Source organism: Colobus angolensis, unplaced genomic scaffold (assembly GCF_000951035.1).
Source record: "Colobus angolensis palliatus isolate OR3802 unplaced genomic scaffold, Cang.pa_1.0 Scaffold253, whole genome shotgun sequence".
NCBI lineage: Eukaryota > Metazoa > Chordata > Mammalia > Primates > Cercopithecidae > Colobus > Colobus angolensis.
This window is the reverse complement of record NW_012115744.1, coordinates 3,932,910-3,959,404: the sequence shown is the minus strand read 5'-3', so window position 1 is coordinate 3,959,404 and position 26,495 is coordinate 3,932,910. Positions and strand designations below refer to the sequence as shown.

Here is a 26,495-nt window from a genome sequence, read left to right as displayed (position 1 = left end):
TTTTTCAAATTGCATCAAATTTTTTATTTTTTGACAGCATCTCACTCTGTTGCCCAGGCTGGAGTATAGTGGTATGATCTCAGCTCACTGCAACCTCTGCCTCCCGGGTTCAAGCAATTCTCCTGCCTCAGCCTCCCAAGTAGCTGGGACTACAGGCACCCGCCACAACGCCCAGCTAATTTTTTGTATTTTTAGTAGACACAGGGTTTCACCATGTTAGCCAGGATGGTCTCGATCTCGATCTCTTGACCTCATGATCCAACCGCCTCGGCCTCCCAAAGTGCAGGGATTACAGGCGTGAGTCACTGCGTCCGGGCTTCCCTTTCCAATTTTTATAGAATCTTCAGAAAAAAAAAAAAGCCCTCCGGGGGAGACCCTGAATTCAGTGTGTGCCCCAGGGTGGAGGCACCCTGGCCAGGCAGAGACTCCATCCTGAGGCCCCCTAGCCTGGCTTGCTCCTCCATGCTTGAGGTGAAATCTGGATCCAGCCCAAAGTAGGTGGTGTGGAGGAGCTTCAGAAAGACAGAGTGACTGGGAGGGATAAGGGGTGTGGATGGGTAGACACTAATATTTTCCCCCATAACCTTGTCCTCATTGGCTTATTAAAGTGAGCAAATATGCTTTTTATATCTGTATCAGCTACTATTTACATTTAAAATTCTTTGTTATGGAAATTTTAAAGCGTAAATAAAAGTAGAAAGAATAGTGCAACAAACCCATCACTTTCAAAGACCAGTAGGGTCATATCAGAAGGTTGCCAGAGCCAGGCCAAGGAGAGTGCCCTAGGTCCCAGATGGGCTACTTGGAGCATCTGAAAGATAACGTCTACAATCGAATTAATAATGCTAATATTTTAAAAATAATTATGCTGAAAGAGAAAGAGAAGCTTCTCCTGTTCCCACCAAGCCGGCAGACACAAGTAACATATTGGTGACCTTTGAAAGTAACTACTGCTCCAACTTCTTACTCCGAATATTGGTAATTAAGGGAAAGAATTAAGCATTTATTCTTATTTTCCTGACCAAACTATAGTTTAGGAAACCTCATAGTTCTAGTTGATAAGAAAACATTTTTCTCCTCTCTCTCTTTTTTTTTTTACAAAGGAACTTTTGTGCATCTCAAATCAAACAATTGCGCAAAGGTATGTTTTGGAGACAATAAGGGAAATTTGATTATAAACTAAGTTTAGATTATATTAAGAAATTATTGTTAATTTTTAAGGTGAGATAGTATTGTGTTTATGTAGGAAAATTCCCTTAGTTTTTAGAGATTATATTTAGTATTTAACGGTTAAATGTCATGATTTCTGAGAATGTCTTAAGAATATTTCAGTGAAGAAAAATATAGGGAAAGCAAACGTCTGTTGTGTGTACTGCAAAAGATTTTGTTATTATATTGATTGATTTAAAAATGTATATATACACATATATATACATAGGTACCAAAACCCAGGAGCATAACATTTATATTTTTGACATTTGGAAGCTTAAATTTTTTATGTAATCAAATATCAGATATCTTTGCTATTTTTCCATTAATTTTATGCATAGGAAGTTTTTTCTCATGAGTATATAAATATTTACTTATTATTTTAGTTGGGTTTTTTTTTTTTACCTTTTATTTTTGTCTATAAAATAGATGTAGTATTTATTCTGGTGTCATCTAAAGCCCAGCCCTAAGAATACCATTTTGTGATTATGCAAACAAATAACTGGAGATCTGCAGTTAAGACTAAGTTTCTAGTAAGTTACCAGTACATTAGATGTGATGGACATTTAATGAGACATCTTTTCTTGATACTTAGATATGGAGATCTCAGCCTGTGAGGCTGGGGGTGACGTTTGAAGCTGCAGTCTTCTGTGATATTTCCCATGGTCTGTCTTACACCTGGAACTTGATGGACTCTGAAGGGCTCCCTGTCTCCCTCCCTGCTGCTGTCGACACTCGCAGACAGACCCTCATCCTCCCGAGCCACACCCTGGAGTATGGGAACTACACTGTCCTTGCCAAGGTCAGCTCGCTGACTTAGGGCTCTACAGGCCCAGTGAAACCCTTGCTTCCTGTCGCCCTGGAGCAAGAGCTCAGCATTTGTAATTCAACACCTGTTCTATCCAGGAAAAGGGAGGTTGTTTAAAAAAAAATAAAATCTGGATAGGATTTTAAGAGAAATGTGTAATTCCCCCAAAGAGAACAAATGATGTTCAAATGCTGGCAAAGCAATTGATGAAAAACTCCTTCCAATGTGTATAATAAAACCTTCCTGTGTACCTAATTTGAATAAGCCCTGTGCTGGTGCTGGGATGTAAGGAGAATACGTGGCCTACCATTTAGGGGCCAATCACCCAGAAAGGAAAGGGGATGACAGTCAGAGGGCAGGGCATCCAAGAGGCATTCACAGTGACTGCCTGGCACTTTGATTCTCAGCATGTGCTTGGTGCATTTTGGCTGGAAAAAATGGTGAAAATATGCAAGTTAAAAGAGGGAGAGATCATTTTTTAAAAAGTAGGCTTCAAGAAAGAGGGTCCTGAAAAGAGAATCTGTTCACAGACATAGAAATGGATTGGGAGGGGCAACAGCTTGGCAAAGGCTAGAAGAAGACCAGGGATAGTGAGCAGACCCTGGTGGGAGAGTCTGGGATCAACTGACGCAGTGGGCAGGCCAGGCTGCGGGGACCAGATCAGGGACCATCAGGATATCTGCAGTGAAGGAGCTTTGTTCTTTTAAGCTGTGGGGCACACAGTCCTACTGAGCACAGTTCCAGCGGGTGCCTTGTGTGGCTGGCCACAGAGCTCCTTGGCACCCAAACTGCCCTGACCTTGCCTGAGCAAGCAAATCCTCCCAATCTGTGCTGGGATGTCACAGTGATGGCAAACGCTGGAGTCGCCAGAAGCTTCCTCTCAGTGTCTGTATTTATCTCATTGTGAAATAGGCAGGTAACGATGGACCAAGTGACAGCAGGCTGCAGTCCAGGCTTAGCATAGCATTACTTCAGATGCAGGTTGTAGAAAAATCCAGAGCTTTCCCAGCAGGCTGTATACTCTTCTTTGGAAATGTTGATTGGGAACAAGTAGGAAACAGACTGAAGGATGGGATGTTGGGAGAGTGTCAGTGAAGGTGAGAAGTCACTAGAGGCTGAAGCAGGGGGCAGCCGGGGAATAGAGAGCAGAGTCGGGTCAATGTCGGGGGACCTCGGGGTGGTGGGGAGCCTCTGACCTGATGGGTGGTTAATTGTAAGAAGCCAAGGGGAAATGCACAGTACTGAAGGAGTGAAGGAGGGTGAGTCTGTTCTTCATTTTCCTAATGAAAACAACACTATTTGTACCTGGCTGTGTACTGGGAGAGGGATTTGGAGATAAATAAGATATGTGCACACTTTCGTGAACAACCTAGTAGGTGAGGTAGATAGAACCTGTAAACTAAAAATAAAATCCTAAGACCCCCCAACCAACTAAACAAATCTCCTCTTGGCCAAGCGGACCCAGAAAAACCTTTAAAAAATAGAGTTCCCAGCCATAATGAGACTCAAGGTCAGGTATGCCTCATTACACCCCCTCCCTTTCACAGTTTAGACACAACTAACCAGCATTAATGTTCAAATGGAGATGATAAGACTGACAGAACAGACTCCTTTTTTTTTCTTTTTTTTTTTTTTTGAGACAGGGTCTCACTCTGTTGCCCAGGCTGGAGTGCAATGGCTGCAATCTCAGCTCACTGCAACCTCTCCCTCCTGGGCTCAAGTGATCCTTCTGCCTCAGCCTCCTGAGTAGCTGGGACTACATGCGCATGCCACCATGCCTGGCTAATTTTTTGTAGAGATGAGGTTTCACGCTGTTGCAAAGGCTGCTCTCGAACTCCTGGCTCAAGCAATTTGCCTGCCTCAGCCTCCCAAAGTGCTGGGATTATAGGCGTGAGCCATCACGCCTGGCGAGGACGTACTCTTTATGACAATAAGATACCAAATTATAAACAAGACCTAAGGTGATGCCAGACAAGAGTGAAATCATGCAGTCCTACAATTAAAAAATAAACTAGGTTCTCATTGTCACAGGATTTTTCTCCCTTTTTCTCTATCAACTAAACAAATACTAGCCTTAAAATAAGCAATATTAAAACAATTACAACTCTACAACCACCAAACATCAATTAACTAAACCCCCCTATTCCTCAAGCCATAACTATAACTTTAATTAAACAAAAAACTAATTTCTATAACTTTTTCCTAATAAAAAACACCAACCATAAACTAATTCTGCCCAGTTTTATAGAGACTACGCATTTAAGTGCCTTCAGGTCCGTATTTTACCTTGTAACATAAACAACCTAATTATAATACATTCCAATATTGTCTCCACCCAAAAATAAACATAAAACACATATATACGTTTACTTATTACACAAAAACACAATCCTCTTCCATGGATATCCATAACTCCTATATCCTGTGAATATGGGATAACCCATTCAACTTAAATTCCTGTCTTACCCCTCCCTCCCTCCTCAAAATACTTACTTTCAATTTTTTAGCCAGAGACTACACTTCCTGCTTACAGATTACTATCCCTTTCTTAAAAAATAAAACTCTGCTTTCTAAATTTATAAACTACGTCATTTTTAAATTAAGCCCAACAAGCCATAGAAGATGTGTCCAGCCTGTGGGACAGGCCAGGCAATGGGAGCTCCAAGGGAGATTTGGCTGTGAGCCGGGAGCCAGCTCTGTGGTCTTCAGTGTCTTTACAGGGGATCCGTGTCTCTCTAAGTCTTGGAGACCTTCTGACAGATAAGGTAACTTCTACTGTCTCTGACCTCACAGTCAGAGCCTCAGGTTTCCTTTGCTGCTGACCATCCCTGCATCTTCCCCAAGCAGCTTCCCGCTTGGTGCCTCCTCCAGCCTTTGTATATACTTGGAACATTCTCAGCAGCTCCTTGGAGCTGGAGAGGCTGAGCAAGCAGAGGTTGAAGGCGGAAATGGAAATTCTGATCCTACAGCTGTTCCGTTGTCTTTGGTCCTACTCAGGAGACTGATCAGCAGGAAGCTGTGTGCATCTGAAGAAAATCTAGAGTGATTAAGGCTGAGGCCCAGTGAAAGAACAGCAAGTATTAGACTGTATTTTTTCAAATTGCATCAAATTTTTTATTTTTTGACAGCATCTCACTCTGTTGCCCAGGCTGGAGTATAGTGGTATGATCTCAGCTCACTGCAACCCCCCGCTCTGCGCCTCCTGGGTTCAAGAGATTCTCATGCCTCTGCCTCCCGAGTAGCTGGGATTACAGGCGCACGCCACCACGCTCGGCTAATGTTTGTATTTTTAGTAGCGATGAGGTTTCACCATGTTGCGCAGGCTGGTCTCAAATTCCTGAGTGCAAGCAATCCACCCACCTCAGCCTCCCAAAGTGTGGGATTACAAGTATGAGCCACCACGCCAGGCCGCATCAAACTTGTAAAAGAATGATGTGAATGCTTTATTTATAACATGTTCCGCTATTCCTTGGTTTAAAAGTATTTGTCTTAAATTTCATTTACACTTCCTAAAGTCCATGATATGTTTGGGGGTTAGAAAGAAGCAGCTCTAAGATAGGTGAAGGAAGTTGCACAAAAGCCGGGAGCCTGAACAATTCACTGTGGAAGGAGGAGGTTTAAAAACTATAAAATGTGCACACATGGAATGTCTCTATTGTGTTCACAAGCTAGGAAATGCCCAACTTTGTACATTAACACAAGCTTGGATAGGAGGATGTTCGTGGTCTTGTGGACTCCAGTCACAGCTCTCACGTCGCACAGTAGAGTGGTTATTTTGACTAGCATGACTGTTTTAGTTGGAGCCAGGGATGCATTGAGTTTCCTTTCTAATTTTCAGATGAACGTGTTTCTCCAGTGAGTCCCTGCCTTGTCCCTGCATGACATTCCCTGTCCTTCCTTGCCCCTGCAGGTTCAGATTGAAGGCAGTGTGGTGTACAGCAACTACTGTGTGGGCCTGGAGGTGCAAGCCCAGGCCCCTGTCAGTGTGATCTCTGAGGGCACACACCTGTTCTTCTCCAGGACCACCTCATCCCCCATTGTCCTCAGAGGGACCGAGTCCTTCGACCCTGACAACCCTGGGGCAACTCTCAGGTGAGCACCACCCACACACACAGCTGTGAAGCTACTCAGACCACGCATTCTGCAAATGCAGGCTCGGGGACGTTGGAGGCTATTAATAGTTTTAAATTTTAAGCGCATCCACTTTCATAAGTTTAACTGCTTTATTTAGGATCAAAATATAAGGGAATTGAGGAAAAGAGTGGAAGTAAAATGTGAGTCGTTTTTTAAGGTGGTATTTAAAGAATGATCTGTTTTGGAACGTGAGGTTTGAGTGTCACCATTATTAAGTTTTTGGTTGGTGAGATGCCGTGGTGTGTGGAAGGCTTGGTTTCCACAGGTTGCTCATCTCCAGGTGGATGGGTCTCTTGTTGCTGGAGGCTGCCCCCAGTTCAGGCCTTGTTCCTCTTCTCCATCCACACCCCTTCTCACCTATGGCCTCAGCCAGGGTCCTGATGTGGATCCATCCATGATCCATGTGCAACAGCCTCAAACAGGGATTCTCTGTTTAGACCACTCCCCTGACTCTGAGCTATGAGTCCTGGCCTCCCTACAGCGCCCCCTCTGGACAGCCTTGAGACATCTCAGCCACACGCCTGCCTTCTGCACCCATGGAAGGACCTTTCCCGTTGCTCAGGCCAAAATCTTCTTTCTTTCTTTCTTTTTTTTTTGAGATAGGGTCTCACTCTGTCACCCAGACTGGAGTGCAGTGGCTTGATCTCCACTCACTGGAAACTCCATCTCCCGGATTCAAGTGATCTCCTGCCTCAGCCTCCTGAGTGGCTGGGACTACAGATGCACACCACCATCCCTGGCTAATTTTTGTATTTTTAGTAGAGATGGGTTTCACCATGTTGGCCAGGCTAATTTTAAACTCCTGACCTGAAGTGATCTGCCCACCTTGGCCTCCCAAAGTGCTGGGATTACAGGCGTGAGCCATCACGCCCGGCCACAGGCCAAAATCTTTAGCAGCATCTTTTACTTTTACTTTTTCTTTTTTTGGCCCTCCCTTAAATATCAGTTCCACACCGCCTCCCCTACCCCCGTTCATACTGGTTTGAGCTGCCAGGGTCTTGGGCTTATCTCTGTAAGATTTCCTGGCCAGTTTCCACACCTCCATCCTCCCCTGCAACCCTGTCTCCATGACAGGGATGAGTTCTTTTGCTAGTATTATTGGCTTTTATTCTTTCTGATTTAGGGGATATGAGTGCAGTTTTGTTCCATGGATATATCGGTGGTGTTAAAGCCTGGACTTTTAATGTAACCATTCCCTGAATGCTGTACATTGCACCCAATAGGTAATTTCTCATCCCTCACCCGCCTCCCACCCTCCCTCCTTTTGGAGACAGATTCTTTTAAAACAGTCAGAAGACTTAACTTCACAGTTCGACCCTCCAGGACCCCCTTTTTACTCAAGAGTAAAAGCCAGCGTCCTCACACTGCCAATGAGGCCGAAGTGATCTCTCCCAACGCACTGCGGCTTCAGCTGTCCCTTCCTGCCTCCACAGCTCGCTGAGCAGCCCGTTTGGCCTTCCTGCCCCTCCTTGGACTTACCCAGCTTGCATCTCTGTCAGCTCTTTACAGCAAGGATTCCCTCTGAAGCTCATCACTCAGTTCACCAAACGTCTGCCATCACCCCCTTCCTTTCACTCATTGCTCAAATATCACCTTCCCAGTGGGGCCCCCGCTGAGTCCCCAAAATGACAGATCCTGCCCTGGTTTGATGGCACCTTTCTTCACAGTAGTCACCCCTGACATCGAGCCTTTGCTCACTTACTGTGGTCACTGCTCTGGAGGGCAGGGCTCTTATTTGACATATCCCCCATGCCTGGAACGTAGTAGCTAGTCAGGGAATATTTATTTATAAAGCAATAGATGAGTTGTGTTGTTTTCCCAACCCCTGTGATCACACATATTTGCTGTATTGTAGGTGTGGGATTTGGTGTTTCTTGAGTTGAGAGGAGGCAAAAGGCTGCTTGGACTCAACGATTCGATTCATGCACATGCTCTGGGGAAAGCCCTCAGCCATCTGCCGACGTCGCTGCACCCACCCTAAGGAGACAGAGACTGTGGCTTACTCATCTTCACATCCCCATGCCCTAGCACCAGCACAGTGCCCCAAGCGAGGGCTCCATGTGTGGCTGCTGAAATGAGTGAATTTGTTCCCTGGGAATATAGAATATTCCAGCTAAGTCCCAGGGGCAGTTGCTCTGCACAGCCTGTGAGCTGGTGGCAGTGTTCCTGCTGAGTGGGGTAGTTCCTGAGCCATCACAGTGCCTCTTTATGCAGGCTCTGGAAACAGAAAGGTCTAGAATGAGGTGCCTGCACACCAGACAGGGAAATGCTCTTTAAAAGATCAGTATCAGTTCACATTTAAGTGACACCTCTAAAAAGGGCTTATGGCTGCGGGATGGAGCCAGGCCTTCCTAGCCACGAACATTTCCATGGCAGCGTTTCCTCCCTGCTGGAACTGCATGTTTGAGTGTGCATCCCTGCTAGAGAAAGACTGGCTCAAGGTTGGGGGTGACATCTTCTTGCTCGACCCGGACAGAGCAGCCACGTTTATCTCGTTGGGTGTGGCAATTGTTATATTGCAGAAAGACTGTGAGACTGGGAGGAGAGATGCCTGAAGTCCATCTCACAGACCCCTCACTAGCTGTGCTACAGGGAAACACTCTGAGGCCTCCCAAATGCATTTTCGTCCTAAAATTGGGCTCACATGGCATTCTTGTCTGTCACGTGGAGCTGTCATGAGGGTAGGGTGCAGTGTTTGGGAAATACTTGAGGGCAGCACAGCTGTGTGACTTGGGAAGTGGCAGTGATGTGAGCAGAGGAGGTTGCTGTGCACAGAGAAGGGGTAGGAAGCCTGGGGCGGCCGGAAACAAGGCTGTCTGGAGTCAGGCCTCAGTGAGTCAGGAGGGGTGGCCTGAGCCCACCCCAGATAGTGGTGCTGCTGCACTTTTGCAACCTCCCACCTCACTTACAGGAGAAAATGTGGGAAGCAATATCTCTTTCCCAACACCTGTTCCCTGTGGTCCCCCCTTCACCTGGAGAAAACCCATGCAGTGACACAGGGTAGTCCCTGGCTCTACCTGATGCTCCCCTCAGCCACTCCGATGACTTCTCCAACAGGTATCACTGGGAATGCACCTCGGCCAGCTCCCCAGCACATCCCTGCTTCGACTCCTCCACTGCACACCAACTGGACGCCGCTGCTCCCACTGTTTCCTTTGAGGCACAATGGCTCAGTGACAGCTATGATCAGTTCCTTGTGATGCTGAGGGTCTCCAGTGGTGGCCGGAACTCTTCTGAGGCCCGGGTGTTCCTGTCCCCCTACCCTGACTCGGCACTCAGGTACCACCTGCCCTGCATTCACCACAGCTCAGCTCACAGGTGTTTGCTCCCACCTGGTGCTAGCATCCGTGAAAGGAATCTGCTGTGCACAGCAAGCAATTTGGAGTTTGGCCATGTGGGATTCTCACTGCAAAGGAGGAGGAGAAGACTGTTCAGAAAGGGGCTGGGGAAGCAGTCTGCGCTCTCGGGCTGACATCTAGGCAGCATCTGACAGCCAAGCACACTAGCTAAAGCTGGCACAGCCGGGGGTTCTGAGTGGAGCCTCAGTGGGAACCCTCCCATCACAGCACCTGCCCGAAAGATTGGGGACTGTCCTGGGACTTGGGGCTGAATCCAGGAGGCCAAGCCATCAAGTTCCCAGCCAGGGGTTTCAGGGCCTCTGCCCAGGCCTTCCAAGCATCACAGGGTGGAAGGGACAGCAGTGTGGGCCAAGATATGATGTCTGAGACTGTGAAAGGTGCAGAGGCAAAGAAGTGCTGTGCCCCAAACCCAGAACCCCTGTAGCGCTAAGGCCAGAATAGCACCCATGGATGAAGTGCAGCCCCCAGACACCAAACACAGGATACCAGGACCAAGCCAGGTGCAAGGGTGTACGTAGGTTGCAGCTGTTTCACAGTCTCCTCCTCTAAGGAGGTCGGGTCATTATGTAAGTAAGCATCGAGAATGGAGCAGGAACCCAGGCCCACCTGCTTTGGACACTCTCCTGTGGGGGCTGCAAGCTGGCACCCACCCAGGAAGCAGTGCTGGGACTGACCCTCTGCCTGTAGCCCTGTATGTCACCTGGAAGGCCCCAAGTAGATCAAGCTGCTTCCATCATGGATGGTAGGGGCAAGGGGCCTGGGCAGCTACTATGGTCCTATTTGTGGGCTGGGTGGTTTGAGAAGGCTTCCTGGAGGAGGAAGCAAATCTGCTATCCTCAGAGATCAGAAAGACTGCTTTGAAGGTCATGCCCTGGACTGGAATTCAGGGTTTCAAGATTAGAGCCATGAAAATAAGGCTCAGTAGTTAAGAGTGAGCCATGCCATGGTGGGCTCCAATGTCACACAGCCCTGCCCACGGGGGTCCCCACAGGCCCAGACTACTGATTGTTATTTGAGGCTCTGGATGTGTATTGAAAGTGAAGAAATGCCAGGTACAAGGCTACAACAATTGGGGCACATTTAAATCATTAAATTTAACAAATTAAATACTTTTTTTCCAAAAATGTAACGTACTATATACCTCTGCTACTCATGAGATAATTACAGAATTTATTTTAAAATATTCTTTCAATATGTGCCAAAGCTGTCGAGTGAACATCTTTTGATCCTGTCAGGAAGGTCCAGGCCTATGTGGCTGATGTCCCCAGGAGGTCTGTGGGCTGGAGGGACCGCTCTTTGCCCATGTCTGTCCCCACCCCTGTCACCCCACTGTACACCCACACGGATGCACCCTTTCACACACACATACAGCCTGGACCCAGTGCCGGGTGAGGACATGGTGTGGCCCCTCCCACCATGGCCCCTCAGCCCTGTGCTGGGAGCCGAGTGCTGAGGCCGTAGTCTGAGACGTGGGCCGTCGGGTGCAGGGTATACGATGTTTGCATAGAAACACCAGGTACCGCACACAGCCCAGAGTGTCTACCGACCTGGCCGTTTAAAAACCTTCCTAAGTCCCACAGGAAATAAATCTGTTAAATCCCAAACCACCCCCTTGATATCATGAAAAACCATAAAAGTGCACTCTGGAAAGTGCTGGATCAGCAAAGAGACTAGAGGGCTTGACAGAAGGCAGCCGTGGAATGCAGGCCCGAGGGAGGTGGGCGCCAGGCTGTGGGCATGGTATGTGTGAGCTGCCCACGACCCACAACCCTGTGCAGGGAAGAGGTGGGGCCGAGGCAGTGGAGACTTCTTTCTCTGTGAGCATCTGAGGCTGTATGGAAATCGCAACGGTGGACGGCCACGGGGAGGGTTTGGAGGGGATGGGTTTGCAGCTGGTAGAAGCAAGCCCTGAGGCGAGGCAGTGAGGAGGGGCCATGTGGTGGCAACTGCTCTCATGTGGAGAGCTGGGCCAGAGCCCAGGCTTGGAAACAGAGGGACCTTGGCCAGGCGCAGCTCTGCCCTCACTGCTGTGTGACTTGGACAAGCTGCACAGCCTCTCTGAACTCTGTAGGTGGCAGTGTCCTTGCCTCACTGGATCTCGCAGTGTTAGAGCAGATCACGTGAGTGTCAAGCATGGCGCGATGTTGGCCACTCCATGTGCCATCATATGTGCTGTGACATTGCTATTGAGTTCCCTTAATTAAGATCCAAAGTAGGTGATTTAAACATGCCTAACATGAATTAATGTGACCAAAGAACCCTCACATTATTTTCCTAAGATCTCAAGCCAATTTATATATTTCAGATTCATCCACATCTCCTGGGTCAGCTTTAAAGACACCTTCGTCAACTGGAATGACGAACTCTCTCTTCAAGCTACGTGTGAGGACTGTGGTGAAATACTGAATCTGTCTTATTCCTGGGATCTCTTTTTAGTCAATGCCACAGAAAAGAATAAAATAGAAGGTAAAAAAGATTGATGGCTTTATTTTGTTGTGGGAGGGAAAAACTCAGGGTTATTGTGAGAATGCTAAAATGTTGCAAAATACAATTGGTATGACCCAGTGTGTCTGATCTGTCTGATGAACAGTCCGTCGTGCTTCCCCAGCCCCTCTTGCCTCTACAGTCCTTATGAACACTTGTGAGGATCAGCAGAAGAGGTGACACACTCAAGGGCTGCTTCTGACCTCAGTGTGAGGTCAGACATCCTCACATGCGCTCAGCATCCATGTAGGCAGTTTTATTGCACTAAAGCCACAGTTCAGAAGGATCTGCGATGTGACACACTGCCCAGAGGGCTGTGTCCCTCACGACCTCGCCTGTCTTTTGGGCCAGCTGCACAGTGAGGAATGAGCAGAGGAACCAGGGCAGAAGCTTCCGGTCCTTGCTCCCACACTACCAGCTGGTGGCTTTAAGCAATTCTAAGGTTTAGTTTTCTTGGGTGAAAGACAAGGATCCTACTATTTCGCAGAGTGGTATCAGGGCTAAATGCAATGTGTTGGAGTGTGCCAGGCACTGGCGTCAGGACGCTGGGTGCTGCAGGACACGAAGATCTGAACCAGGAGCGAGATGAGTTCTCACTCGGCAATATTTGTGATCAGAGAGGTGGCTCTGAATGGCAAACAGAGGAGCTTTATTTCTGAGCTGGAGAGCCAGCTCCTACAACAGAGCTGGTGCCAAGCCTCCACTGACCTTCACGTTTCTTAAAGATCCCCTCCATGAGGCCATACAAAGCTTCCACAAGTAGAGCTTTGGGTACAGCTGGCCTCAGCGGCCTCAGGGAAATGAAGACATAGAGGGGGATTGTGCCCTTCTAGGCACCAGAAGCATTCCAAATTCTTTTAGGTAAATTGAACTTTTCTGAATCAGAGCCCGTGCTGAATAGATTAGAGGAACTTGCAGTAGAAACACATCCAGTAATTAGACTTTCAGCAAAGTGAATCATGGCCCCTAGATATGTCTCAAAGAATTGGGTTCTCCCATGGTGGCAAGTTAAAGCTTGCTTTATTGAGAGGTCATTTGTATGCTCATAGCATTTTTTTCTTTGCTATTGATCCTTTATCATAAATTCCAACAGCAGTTTTGAAAACTGTTATACTAGATACTTGCTGTATTATTGCCTTCTTACACTGCTATAAAGGAATACCTGAGGCTGGGTAATTTATAAAGAAAAGTGGTTTATTTTGGCTTATGGTTCTGCAGACTTGTACAGGAAGCGTGGTGCTAGCATCTGCTCTGATGAGGCCTCAGGAAACTTTTACTCATGGTGGAGGGCAAAAGGGAGCTGCCACATTACATGGTGAGAGAGGGAGTGAGGCGGCAGAGCAGCTGCCATGCTCCTTTAAATAACCAGACCTCCCACGAACTCAGAGCAAGATCTCACTCATTACAGTGAGGAGGGCACTAAGTGACTGGTGAGGGATCCGCCCCATGATCTAAACACCTCCCACCAGGCTCCCCCTCCAACACTGTGGATTACATTTCAGCGTGAGACTTGGAGGGGCAAAACATCCAAACCATATCGCTTACTGGCGGGTAGGGGAGTGAGGATTAAGAGAAACCCCATACACCCCAAGTTGTTTCTAGAATACTCATGAATAAGTCATGCCTGGGAGTGCATACGATTCAGCAGACCCCTCCCCCCAACTTGGGAGAGCAAACGCCAGGTGCAATCACTGTGAATCCTGCCTTCTACTTCCATACATGTGCTTCCTGCTGTTGGCCAACACGCCAACACAGAACACGCCAACACAGAACATGCCAACACAGAACACGCCAACACCACTCTCCGTGCCCTGTATCTCTTAGTGTAGGTTTTCAAATTCACAACAGATTTGTTTAAAACAGAGCAACCTTATATAGTCTGTAGACTTTTTAAGCAAATGTTTCATATTTTTGCTGCAAAATTCTAACACTGCCAAATGTTTGCTTAAGTTCCCTTCTGCAGAGTAGTGGGGCTGCTGGGCTCGCTGGGACTTGGTGCCATTCCAAAGTCATCACAGTCAAACCTGCTTCCCACTGAGCCCGGCACTGTAGATCCTGATGCAACGACCACACCATTCTCACGGGAACCTTCACTCGTGACCCTTGGCCAGCCTGCTCCTTCAGCTCCAAGGGGAACCCCCACAGAGCCCGTGACTGGAGTCTATTGGATTCCTGCTGCGGAGGACTCTGCAGTCCTGGGGGAGGCTCCAGAGGAAGGTTCACTAGACCTAGAACCAGGACCACAGAGCAAGGGATCCCTGATGACTGGCCCCTCTGAGAGAAGTCAGCCCAGCCACAGCCCTAGCCCTCACCTCTCTGGTAAGTGCCACTGTTCCTGCATGTCATCCCTCTCGTCTGGGCACCAAAGTTACCACTGAAAGTAGTGAATCTGGTGGGTAAGGTATGAGATCACATCAACACGGGCCTTTAAATCAGGGAGTGCCAGGTTCACACCCACCATTTGCTGATTGTGCAATAGTCATCGAGTTTTGGATTCCTCATCTCTGAACTGGGAAAATGACAAACCCACGGCAGGTTCTGAGGCTACAGTGAGGTCCCGTGTGTGCAGTGTCTCTGATAGAGTAGTCGTTTACTTCACACTGGCTTCCTCATCCTCCCCTGCTCTGGGATCAATTGTTTCACTTTATCATTGGGTTTCAAGGGGATGGAAACCATTCTGGTACTTAAAAAATGAAGAGAAAAGGTAATAGTGAGAAAAGCTCTGACGTGGCACCTGTCTTCTGATCACTGTCCCCAGCTGGTGACCCCGTATGATTTTGCTGCTTACTCTTGGGCGATGGTGGTCTCATGCTCTGCACGCTCTTGTCAATTCAGCTGTGCTTCAGGCCTCCCAGTCTTGGCTTGGCTGGCTGGAGGGACCGCTGTGAGCGCCTCTACCTCTGGGAAAGGAGGGCTGAGGGGACAGGAAGCAACATTTGCAGCAGGGCATTCTTATGTCCATTTCTCTCCTTCTAAAAGAAAAGAGCGAGACATTTTCTCTAAAAGAACAGTAAAAGACTCGCTTGAAGAGAGGATGGGATGCTGGGTGTGGAGGCAGAGAGCCACATGTGAGCCTTGGTCTCAACTTACTTGCCGGATTATTCTTAGAAACCACACACCGACTGGAGCTCCATCTCCTCCTCCTGGGGCCCTGGGGCAATGGCACCTGCCTTGCCCAGCTGTCGTGAGGGAGGAAAGACACCACCACTGAGGGCATTTTGTAATCCACAGAGCAATGTATGGAGTCTAGAAATACACTAAGGACAATGTGACCCATCGGGGAGCTGCTATTAATTTCAGGGGATACTGTGATTTTAAAGGAAACATTATGATTTTGTCCTTTCACATAGATTTTGAAGCCTATTACAGTGATATTCAAGAAGCAATACCATCGGGAGGAAGACAGCCAGGTGACTGTGCTTCTGTGCCTGCTGCCTCTGTCCACTCAACTCTCCTCCACAGCCTTTCTGCAATCTGGATTTCCCACCTGCTCCCTTACACAGCCACTGAGAGCTCCATGGAATCACGGGGAAAAGTTGAAACTCTTACATGGCACAGTCTGAACCAAACCTTTATTTCTAGCTCCCTTCTTTCTGCCCTTCTCTGACCCTATGCTCCAAAATCCTGAGAGTAGCCCCAGACCCAAAGGCGGGCATCCCAGCTTTTCCATGCCTTAGTCATGGGGTGTCGTCAGCCAAAAGCGCCTTCCTCCATGTCCTTCCTAAGTGATCTGTTCAGCGAGCCTCCTCCTTCAGGTCTGGCTCCATTTCTCTCTAGGAAGTCTTCCTCAGGCTTGTCTTGTAAGGACCACCCCACCACCACCACCACCCCCACTCCACACACACCAGTTCAGTATTTATTCCCTCCTCTGGGAAGTAGGTGGCACCTGGCACTTAGTGGCTCTCTCTGTGTCTGTATCCTCTGCTCTGGGCTCTTCCAGGAAAGCTTCCATGGCCAGCTTATGCTATGTTCCCAGATGGACCACAGTCCCTGGCATACTGGCACTCGGTAAACACATTGTAGAATGAATTGATGATCAGTGAATGACTTATTCATCTATCGAATGAACAGATGGAGGATCAGCGAGTGACTGATTTATCTGTCTAGTGAAGAGATGGATGTCTAGTGAATGATTTATCTGTCAGATGAGTAGGTAAATGATTTATTTGATGAATAAATGGATAAATGGCTGAGGAGTGAATGATTTATCTATCGAGGGAATAATGGATGATGAATGAACGATTTATTCCTCTGATTTGCGGCAGTGTTTCCTTCAACAGTCCTCCTCAGCTGCTTCCAACTCCATGGCTTCTCCAGCCCTTCCCACGTTCCTTCCTGTGTGTCTTGCTATTCTTGGATGAGATGGTCAGTCAGGTGCAGCCACAGAGGAGAGAAAAACAAAGAAAATACTCTCAGGTCCTAGAGAAAAGAGGCATGGCAGGCCACGCAGGGCCACATGGGGAAGCTGCAGGGAAGTCTGGAGGCAGCAGACAGGAGCAAGGGGAGTGCTTAAGCCAAGGTCTTTTATGGGGGTTTCCACGGGAAAGAAAGGCAAGGCCAAGGCAGGGCTGGGTGAATAGTTTAGAATCAGTTAGTTTAATTTCAGCAGATCCTAGACCTAAGGGTGGTCTCTAGTTGCCCAGGATGATTTGTTGGGGGTGGTTCTGGATTGGTCAGTTTGCAAATCAAAGACACATTGCAGGCTGGGCCTTTTGTAAACTCTAAGAGTTGGCTAGCCCCAGCCCCAGGAGAAGCACTGTCTCCTTAACCAGAACACTTTTGTTTCATTTTGTTCTTCAGTATATCAAAACATCATCATACAGAACATTTAAGTCTTTACAATACACACGCAGATCTGTTGTAGAGACTCACATTGATACTCACACTAGGTGCTTAAACAGTACAACTGAATGAACGAAGAAAGATCTGCCTTTGTATTGCATTTATAAAATTATTCCTCTTTACAGGAGTAATTCTGACCCCTCAACATTTGCGTTTTATTACTATATCTTGCTTCAGTGACCTTGGTTTCAAGTCTTAAAGGAGCCTCCTTAGCCTAAGTGAAGTGCAGCAACTCCTTGCCTAGACCATGCAGGAACCCTTCCTCTGCTCTCGCTGCTTCTCTTCTTGCTGCCCTCTGTCATTTTATCACATGACAGCCAGAGGATTCTTTTCACCACAAACCAGGCTGTTGTCACTCTCCTGACAGTGGCTTCCCAGGGCACTCAGGACAAAAGCCCATGGCTGTGCGCCCAGCACAATGTGACCTTGGCAATGCCTCCAGCCACGTTTTTCTTCCTGCTGCCCTCCTTCCCTCCCTCCCACCCTGCAACCCTAGGGAATCTCATTCCCACAGCATTTTGGTTTTACTCAACCTGGAAACTCCTTCCTTCAGATCTTCAAAGAGCTCCTTCTAGTCTCAGTCTTCGTAGATGACCTCCCTGAACTCCATCTCAAAAGGACTCCCTTTCCACACCCCTCTCTCTTCCTCTGCATACCCCGCTTTGCTTTCCCTCATTACCTGATTTTACATTATTTATTTATGTGTTTTCTCATTTATTTTTCTGACTGCCTCACTATTAAACTCCAGATAGCAAGGACACCATTAATCTGGTTCACACTGTGTCTCCTGTTTCTAGACTAGTACCTGGACTTAGCAGACCATAATAAATCTTGCAGAAGGAAGGAAGGAAGGGAAGGAGGGAGGGAGGGAGGGAGGGAAGGAGGGAAGGAGGGAGGGAAGAGGCCATTGGTCCACTAATTACGTGATAACAAAGTACATCTCTTGAATATGTTTAGCTGCTGAAGGCATTATATTAAATATGCAGTATCCAGCAATAGTACAAATAGTTATTAATATCAGCATTGAATCACTAATGCTTTAAGATCATCATGACTTTTTTTCTTTAATATCTATTGGCTTGGTTTATCTTCCTAGCAAAGGACACCAGCTTTCCAGAATCAGGACCTAGCTTGAGTGCCAAGGAGAGCCCTGGAGATGGGGATAACCTGGTGGACCCCTCCCTGTCTGTAGGCAGAGCCAAGCCTGTCCTCATGATTGACTGGCACAAGGCCCTGCTGAGCCGAGCAGTTTTCCAAGGCTATTCATCCTCAGGTATGAATGTCCTCTTTGTACCCTGCAATTTGCAATATTTCTAAAGCTTTCAGATACCAGCCCTCAATTTCTTCTGAACTTTTCATTTTATTAGATGAGTATTTAGAATTGTGGTACCTTTTCTACTTGTTCTTGTTCCTGTATGGACTATGGCCTGAGACTCTTCTAACAAAAGTAAAGTTAGCATCTGTTGCTACCAGGAGCTCCCTGTGTGCAGACCAAAGGGGAAGAGGGGCGCTGCCAAGTACTGCACATTCTGTGTGCCCAGACACTTTGGTGCGCACAGCCTTTTCTGTGACAGCCTTTTGTAGGGTGGTCAAGGATTTACATGAATTGATCAAAATGAAGCTGCTCCTGAAGAGCAATTGAATTTCTAATGTATTTTCCCAGCCCAGACATGCTAATTTTGCTCAATTTGTTGGATCACCCCCTTTCGTGGTAATGCATGTGATTGTGTCATCCCTACAGACCTCTTGAGGATCTGAATTTCACACTATTTTTAGATAATTTTTCCTTCACCCTTTCCTTGAACCATTTCGGGAAGTATTTTTGTAAAATTGTTATTTTAGAAACTGTCCATGTTTAGATCATCAATCTTGTATTTCGGATCGCTCCTTTTTTCAGGGTAAGTAGTGTGGGGTCAGCCGCTCCCTGCTAAGGAAGTAATCCAGTCACCATGGTCAGCAGTTACACCCAGGTTAAAAATTGTCCGTAACCAGTATTCTGCAGACTTAAAAATAGCTTCAAAATTCCTTAATCATACTTTATAGTATGATTTATAAAATTGCCAAATTAAACATGAACATAATTATAAACATATAAAATAAGATCTTAACAGAATTCTCTTGTTGCTTGGGACATTAGTGTCATTTCTGAGCCAGGGATGGATGGACCATCCTCAGTAATGCTTCTGTTGAGCAGGAGAGGATCTTTATAGAAGGCACTAACCAACCAACTTTCCAAGCAGGAGTGGCGTGTTTCACTGGTATCTATATTAATTTCACCCCTGGGGGAAGAGTGGAGCCCATTCCCAAGGACTCTGTGTGACCTCTGTCCCTGAGTCCACTGATTGTCATTTCCATGCAGCCACGTCTTTTCTGCAGGTATTACAGAACAGACGGTGACAATCAAGCCATACTCTCTGAACAGTGGAGAGACATACGTCCTGCAAGCGTCTGTGGGTATGCTACATTGTCAGTTGCATTTATGAGAGGATGGGAAGGAGTCCTGCTGAGTCTCTGTGAGTTTATTCTTTCTGAGGAATGGGATGCAGGTCTACATTAGGGTAAAGGCTGAGCAGTTGCATTTTTTAAAAATTACCTATATATAGGGCTGGGCACGGTGGCTCACGCCTGTATTCCCAGCATTTTGGGAGGCCGAGGCAGGCAGATCACGAGGTCAGGAGATCGAGACCAACCTGGCTAACACAGTGAAACCCCGTCTCTACCAAAAATACAAAAAATTGGCTGGGCGTGGTGGCGGGCGCCTGTAGTCCCAGCTACTTGGGAGGCCGAGGCAGGAGAATGGTGTGAACCTGGGAGGTGGAGCTTGCAGTGAGCCAAGATTGTACCACTGCATTCCAGCCTGGATGACAGGACAAGACTGTCTCAAAAAAAAAAATTACATATATCTCTTATTTATGCTAGACAACTGGACAAGTTGATTCCTTTCCTGCAAATCTGTCTGTAATCTCTCTCCTCTTCTCTATTTAAACCCTAGAAAGGTGTTATTGCTTGTTTTGTGCCGCTGATGTTCATTGAAATTCACCCACTGGCCTCCCCTTACCCTTGCTCTGCATTCCTTCTTGCATTTCCATGCCTATCTCAATCTGAGATCATCGTTTAGGGGAACTTGTAGACATTTTCCCCCATTCCTAGAGATTTTCATTCCATATGACAAGCACAGTGGACTTAACATTTTTTTTTGGTTTCGTTTTTGAGACAGAGTCTCACTCTGTTGCCCAGGCTGGAGTTCAGAGGCACGGTCTCAGCTCACTGTGACCTCCGCCTCCCAGGTCTAAGCAATTCTCCTGCCTCAGCCTCCTGAGTAGCTGGGATTGGGATTACAGCTGCCTGCCACCATGGCCGGCTAATTTTTGGTATTTTTAGTAGAGCTGGGGTTTCACCATGTTGGCCAGGCTGGTCTCGAACTCCTGACCTCAAGTGATCTATCCACCTGCCTCAGCCTCCCCAACCGCTGGGATTGCAGCCATGAGCCACTGTGCCCAGCCAGCAATTTTTATCTACAGGTAGGTTTGGTTCAACATCCACAGTTTTGCATTAATCAAAACCCACCAGGAATTTGCAAACTTGCATTCTATGTGAACTCTTGTGTCATGCAAGTGGGAAACTCGAGGTTCACTTTCTCCTGAGAACTGACTGGGCTGGGCACAATGACATTCCTTGAGGGTCATCTTGATTCTCACAGTTTCTATAAACATCTGCCTACCCCTTCCACATTTAGCATTTAACAACTAGCCTTGGGTCCCTGCTTTGGGTACAAGACGGGCAGCGTTTGCTTTGGTTTCAACAAATACCTTTTGTCTTTTGGCTGGACCTCTTTCTTTTGCCTCTGAAATTTGCCTAAGTGATAAGTCTAAAGACAGTTCTCTTAGCTGGGCCATATCCCTTACTGGCACAGGAGACACCTGAGAACCTCTCCATGGCCCACGGACCTGGTCAGTGTCCTTGGCTGGCTGCCAGGTGTGCACTGAGGCTCCAGGTCTCCTGTCAGCCTCCTCTCCCTCAGCCTTGCACACCCTCACTGACTGCTGCCCTCCCTTCCCGTGCTCTTCGGATAACACCAGACCCTCTCGTGACTCTAAGTCTTTCCCTGTGGTTATTTTGGCTGGAATGCCCATTCTTTTCCCCACATGTCTTTGTAAGCCCAGTATAAGACTGATATCCCAAGACTGCTAGCTCAAATGTGTTTTCTTTTGTGGAGATTTCCCTGGTCAGCCAGGCAGGATTCATCATCCTTTTCTCTTGGGTTTTACTTTTGTTATGAGATCTGTCTTCCACGGTTGATGCGACTGTTAAATACGATAATACAGGAACAGTGTCTAGCAGGGCACCTGGTATGTAGCAGAGGCTTGATAGATGGTACCTGTTGTTATGATGAGGATGATGATCATCAAGATTTTAAACCATTTGCCATGTAAATTTCATTTCTATAATCCATCTCAAGAAAAATACATTAAACATTTAAAAACTATATGTATGAGAATAATCATTATGGGATGATCAATAATAACAGAAAATGGAAAATAAGCAAAATGTTTAATCGTTGGGGGTAATAGTTATGCATATTTGGGTATATCTGTTCCATGGAATCTTAGGCAGCTATTTACAACAGTGATTTTGGATGCTCTATGTCAACATGGAAAATAGTTATGATATTATATAGTTAATAAAACAAAATAGGCCCGGTGTGGTGGCTCACGCCTGTAATCCCAGCACTTTGAGAGGCTGAGGCGGGCAATTTACCTGAGGTTGGGAGTTCGAGACCAGCCTGACCAACATGGTGAAACCCTGTCTCTACTAAAAATACAAAATTAGCCAGGCGTGGTGGCACATGCCTGTAATCCCAGCTACTCAGGAGGCTGAGGCAGGAGAATCACTTGAAACTGGGAGGCAGAGGTTGCAGTGAGCCGAGATTGCGCCACTGCACTCCAGCCTGGGCGACAAGAGCAAAACTCTGTCTCAAATAAATAAATAAATAAATAAGTAAAAATATAAAGTTGTATCAGTGCTATACATTCAACTAAGCTGTACTTATGTGTGTATGTGGCTAAGGTTTCTAGAGAATCCAGGAGAATGGAGAAAGTCTGCTTTGCTGGGTGATGGGTCTGTCAGCATCATCTCTCCCCTAGGCTTCGGTTTCTGTCTGGGTGGTTGCCATGTGACTCCCAGGTAGGGAGCCACTTCTCTCTCCCCAGGGCCTAGGAGAGCACCTGCCCCACCCAGTGAGTGTTTGTTAGATTAATGAATGCTATAGGCAGTGGTTCTCAAACCCCAGCACTTCAGAATCCCCTAACGTATGTGAAAACTATTACTGAGTCTCAGTTTCTGAGTCAGCAGGTCTGGGGTGGGGCTCAAGAATCTGCATTTCTGACAAATTCCCAGGTGAGTCTGATGCTGCTGGTCTGGGGACCCTACTTTCAGAATCCCTGCTACAAGGTATATCTATAAAAACTTAATCCTATGCTGCTGTAATTCTCCATCGTGGGTGAAACCCCTGCTTCATCTTTCTCTTTAGCTTCGAAGCACGGCTTGCTGGGTAAAACTCAGCTGTACTTGACAGTCAACCCGGCTCCGCGGGACATGGTCTGTCAGGTGCAACCCCACCATGGTCTGGAGGCACACACCATCTTCAGTGTCTTCTGCATGTCTGGAAAACCGGTACGTGGACAACCCCATGTCTGTCCTAAGTGACCGCAGACAGTGGCACCTGGCAGTCACAGCAGTCACGGGTGCTGTAGGAATGGACAGCGACGTCCTTCCTACCTGTGAAGGAATTCAGCCTGCAGTTGAATGTTGGAAAGTTGGTTAGGCATGAATGGATTTCCCCACCCACTAATGAGAGGAGTGCAAAGTGGCCCCCTGGTTGAGAAGGTTCAGAATTTCACAAAGAGACAAGGGTCTGCTCACCAGGAGACATGGCAGGGCATCCACTGCCCTGAAGCCTAGTTAGAGCAGGGGCCTCCATTAATGCTGCCCTGAAGAAAAAGGCAGGCACGTGACCCAAAGTGAGAAAAGGAGCCTAGCCCTTTCCCTCCCAGGTCACATCTCTAACACGGACTTACCCTCACTCTTTCTCTGGGCCATGGAGAAGACCATTGTGATTTTTTTGCTCAGGGTCTTGAGAGGGTGAAATGAGAGGATGGATTTAAAAAGATGAATGCAAACCAGGCTGCCTGACATGGTGAAACCCCGTCTCTACTAAAAATACAAAAATTAGCTGGGCGTGGTGGCGGGTGCCTGTAATCCCAGCTACTTGGGAGACTGAGGCAGAAGAATTGCTTGAACCCAGGAGATGGAGGTTGCAGTGAGCCGAGATGATGCCATTGCACTCCAGCCTGGGAGACAGTGCGAGACTCCGTCTCAAAAAAAGAGAAAAGATAAATGCCTCAGGTGGTGAGCAAGCAGGGCAGGAGCCTTGATATTATGACCCTGGCACTGCCCTCTCCATCCTCTCAGCCAGGACACTGACCTCCCTGCCCCTCTGCCTGACACCTTCTGTAGGAAGCCCCACCCTTGTCCTCCAGACAGCCCAGACCATGGCCTTCCCTTGAGGCAGCCCCACCCCTCCCTCCTGCTCCTCCTGCTGTGTGATGCCCAGCAGTGGGGAAGCTGAGGGGCAGCTTGGGCCCTTTACCCTGAGGGGACTGTGACAGTCTGATCTGTGACTGTGGGGAGGTTCCAGGACAAGGAGAGGACACAGACACTGGTGAGGAATCTCAGTGCTGTTCGAGGAGCCCTTTGCGCTCGGGGAACGGAGAGCCCTGCAGGGCCCAGGGCTCTGGGCAGCTGGGAACGCTGCTTACCTGTCACTTACCCTCTTCTTGGCTGTAACGAACATCCTTGGTGCAATGAAGGCTCAGGCATGTGTGTATGTATTGGGATGTCATTCACAGTGTGTTCGTTTATACTATTTTTGCTCCCATGGACTGGATCATAGGACTTCCATTACGAATTTAGTTACCAGATAGGAAACGCCTCCAAACACACTTTGTACCATGGAAGAGACACCCAGTATTATTTTGTGTTGCCAGCTGGTGAGCACTTGGACAATTACAAAGGTAAGCCATGGTGCCAGCTGGGGTCACTAGCTGTGCCGACCTAGAGTTCTAAACCTTTTTTCCTGGTTTTCAGAAACTGAACTGTGTCTAGAAGATAAAATTATTTATTCACCTTGATCAGTTTAATGCTTTTCAGTTTAGGTTGACTATCTACCTTTTAGTGCAGAAAGAACATTAGTAATATCAATAAATTAAATCAGTTTTTTATATCTTAAATTTTAACTGAAATATACTGTATATGATAAAATGCCAGAGAATGTTTATTCATATATAGATATTTAAAATCAGGACATTTCTTATTTACTAAAGAAATATGTCATATCTGGCGAATCTTGCATTTATTATAGATAAAACCAGATCAAGGTATTCCCCTAAGGAACAAAATGTGGGGTAAATGAATGTTGAGTTCGCATGTTAGTAACATAACCTCAAAACAAAATGAATCCCTCAGTGTTGACAACTTTCTCCTCTGACCCTGTTCCTGAGGTTGTGGTCGCTTCTAACCCAGTCCCTTGGAACTGGTTGCAACTGAGTATAAGAGACATGCAACCATTTAGGAAGGCGTCTTGTCATGCACAACCCCAGGCAGGTTAAATAAAAATCTTGGGAGTTGGTGACTTTTTAAATTTCTGTTTTATTTTTTAACGTCTGGAGGATTCTGACGTGCAGGGAAGGTTGAGAGTCACTGATCTAGAAGTTTCTTTGATTTGTTCTGGTAAGATTATTAAGGCTGAAGTCTGAACTACTTCATTCACCTGATTTATTTAAGTTTCACCTCTCCTTTAAGCCAAGCTGAAATGCCCCCTTCTTCATGAGACCTTGCCTGTCACCTTCAGTTAGAAATACTTGTACCTTCCTCTAGATATGAGTCAATTATATTGAGCAAAACTTCTGAAAGAGCATTTTGAGATCTTCATAATCATGCTCTGCTTTGTATCACAGTGACTTTATACTCCGTTTGATCTTGAGTTTTTTTGAGGTCAAGCTGCATACAGGGTTACGTGAGACTTAGGCTAGGCAAATGTCTCAATAGAAGGACCTTGGGCCAGGGCCTCAGCTCTGTGTTAGAAGTAAGGATTTCTTAACATAAATTTACAGACCAAATTTTAGGTCACAGTCCCGGAGCAGTGTCAGGGTTAGTGATGTTACTCAAATCATTCACAACCATGGTATTTGCTTATAATTGTCAGTATCAGTACAGTCAATTCCTATGAATACCTGAACCCAAAATTTACAAGGGGGCAAACATAAGCAAAATAAATACAATATAGTAAATAATACACACCTTTTCTTGTCCTGTCTTTTGCATGAGTGAGTATGGCACAGACTCAGCTTGTCAAAGTTAGTGGAGTCTTGCCTAAAAACTGCTCCTTCTCTTAGACTTTCTATGTCTGTGCATAGGACCAACCTTATCTGTTAAGGATATTTGTTAAAATTACTGCCTCCAGGGCCCACCTAGTATCCACTGACTCAGAATCAGGGGGGAAGATGGAGTCCAGAATTTGCTTTTAGACAAGATTCCTGGCTATTGGGCTGCAAGTGTCCATAGACCACATCTTGGGAAGCACTGACCTCCAAAATTAAGTCCCCAATCCTTGGCACTGGGTTTTAGGTTGAGAGTGTTGTTATGAAGATATGCAGGGCACACCTGGGTGTCGACCTTTCTGTGTGGTTCCCATGACGGTACCAGTGGCCCTCACTATCTGGCCATCATCTGCACTCTGAGCCTGATCTGCAGGTCTCCTCACCACAGCCCTGCACCCCTGTTACATGAAGGAATTCCTGGGTCCCCCAAACAGGTCTTAGGTCTTTTAAAAAGTCCCCTCTGTCAGAATTCTTCTTCACCTTTTTTCTAGGCCTGTTAAATTTCTATATATCATTTAGGAACTGGTCAAACTATAACCCCAGGCCTTGACGGTCCATTGCCGAGTTTGTATTTCACTCCCTGGGCTCCCTGTGGCCTGGAACCTGGCCCCTTTTTCAGCACTTGTCACAGTTTTAGTCATCCAGAAGATGCTGTCTGTGTGTAAAGAAGCATCTCTGTAACCCACATGTCCAAGATGACCCTCTTTTGACATGTTCCTTCACAGTCATGGTTTCCACTGAAATCACAGATGGAGAAGGCTCCAAGGTCCAGCCGTGCACTGTGGTGGTGACTGTGCTGCCCCACTACCATGGAAATGACTGTCTGGGCGAGGACCTGTGAGTAACACAATGCCACGCAGACATCCTAGCCATTGTTTGTATTTCCTCCAGAGTTGGCTGTCCCCCAAGTTGTTAACAAGTGTCAAAAACGTGTCAGGAACTCATCTTCTCAAGATGGAGCAAATAAAAAAGTCCAGGGGCTATCACTGCACTCCTGCTAACTAATATTTGCATGGCATTTGTGCAGGTGCTTCAGAGCCTATAAAGCCATTTTCTTCTTCTTCTTCTTCTTCTTCTTCTTCTTCTTCTTCTTTTTCTTCTTCTTCTTCTTCTTCTTCTTCTTCTTCTTCTTTTTCTTCTTCTTCTTCTTCTTCTTCTTCTTCTTCTTCTTCTTCTTCTTCTTCTTCTTCTTCTTCTTCTTCTTCTTCTTCTTCTTCTTCT

General features: G+C 46.8%; 1 protein-coding gene across 1 annotated transcript in view; it reads left to right on the top strand.

Annotated features, from left to right (window-relative positions):
* The window catches only part of PKD1L1 (polycystic kidney disease 1 like 1), a 182,873-nt gene that overhangs the window by 56,613 nt on the left and 99,765 nt on the right, over nt 1-26,495 (top strand). The window contains 11 exon segments of the mRNA XM_011946807.1: nt 1,805-2,011; nt 5,928-6,109; nt 9,209-9,430; nt 11,816-11,976; nt 13,945-14,313; nt 15,345-15,404; nt 17,933-18,109; nt 19,213-19,290; nt 22,367-22,509; nt 23,789-23,909; nt 26,000-26,111. Of these exon segments, the coding sequence (XP_011802197.1) occupies nt 1,805-2,011; nt 5,928-6,109; nt 9,209-9,430; nt 11,816-11,976; nt 13,945-14,313; nt 15,345-15,404; nt 17,933-18,109; nt 19,213-19,290; nt 22,367-22,509; nt 23,789-23,909; nt 26,000-26,111 (1,832 nt within the window).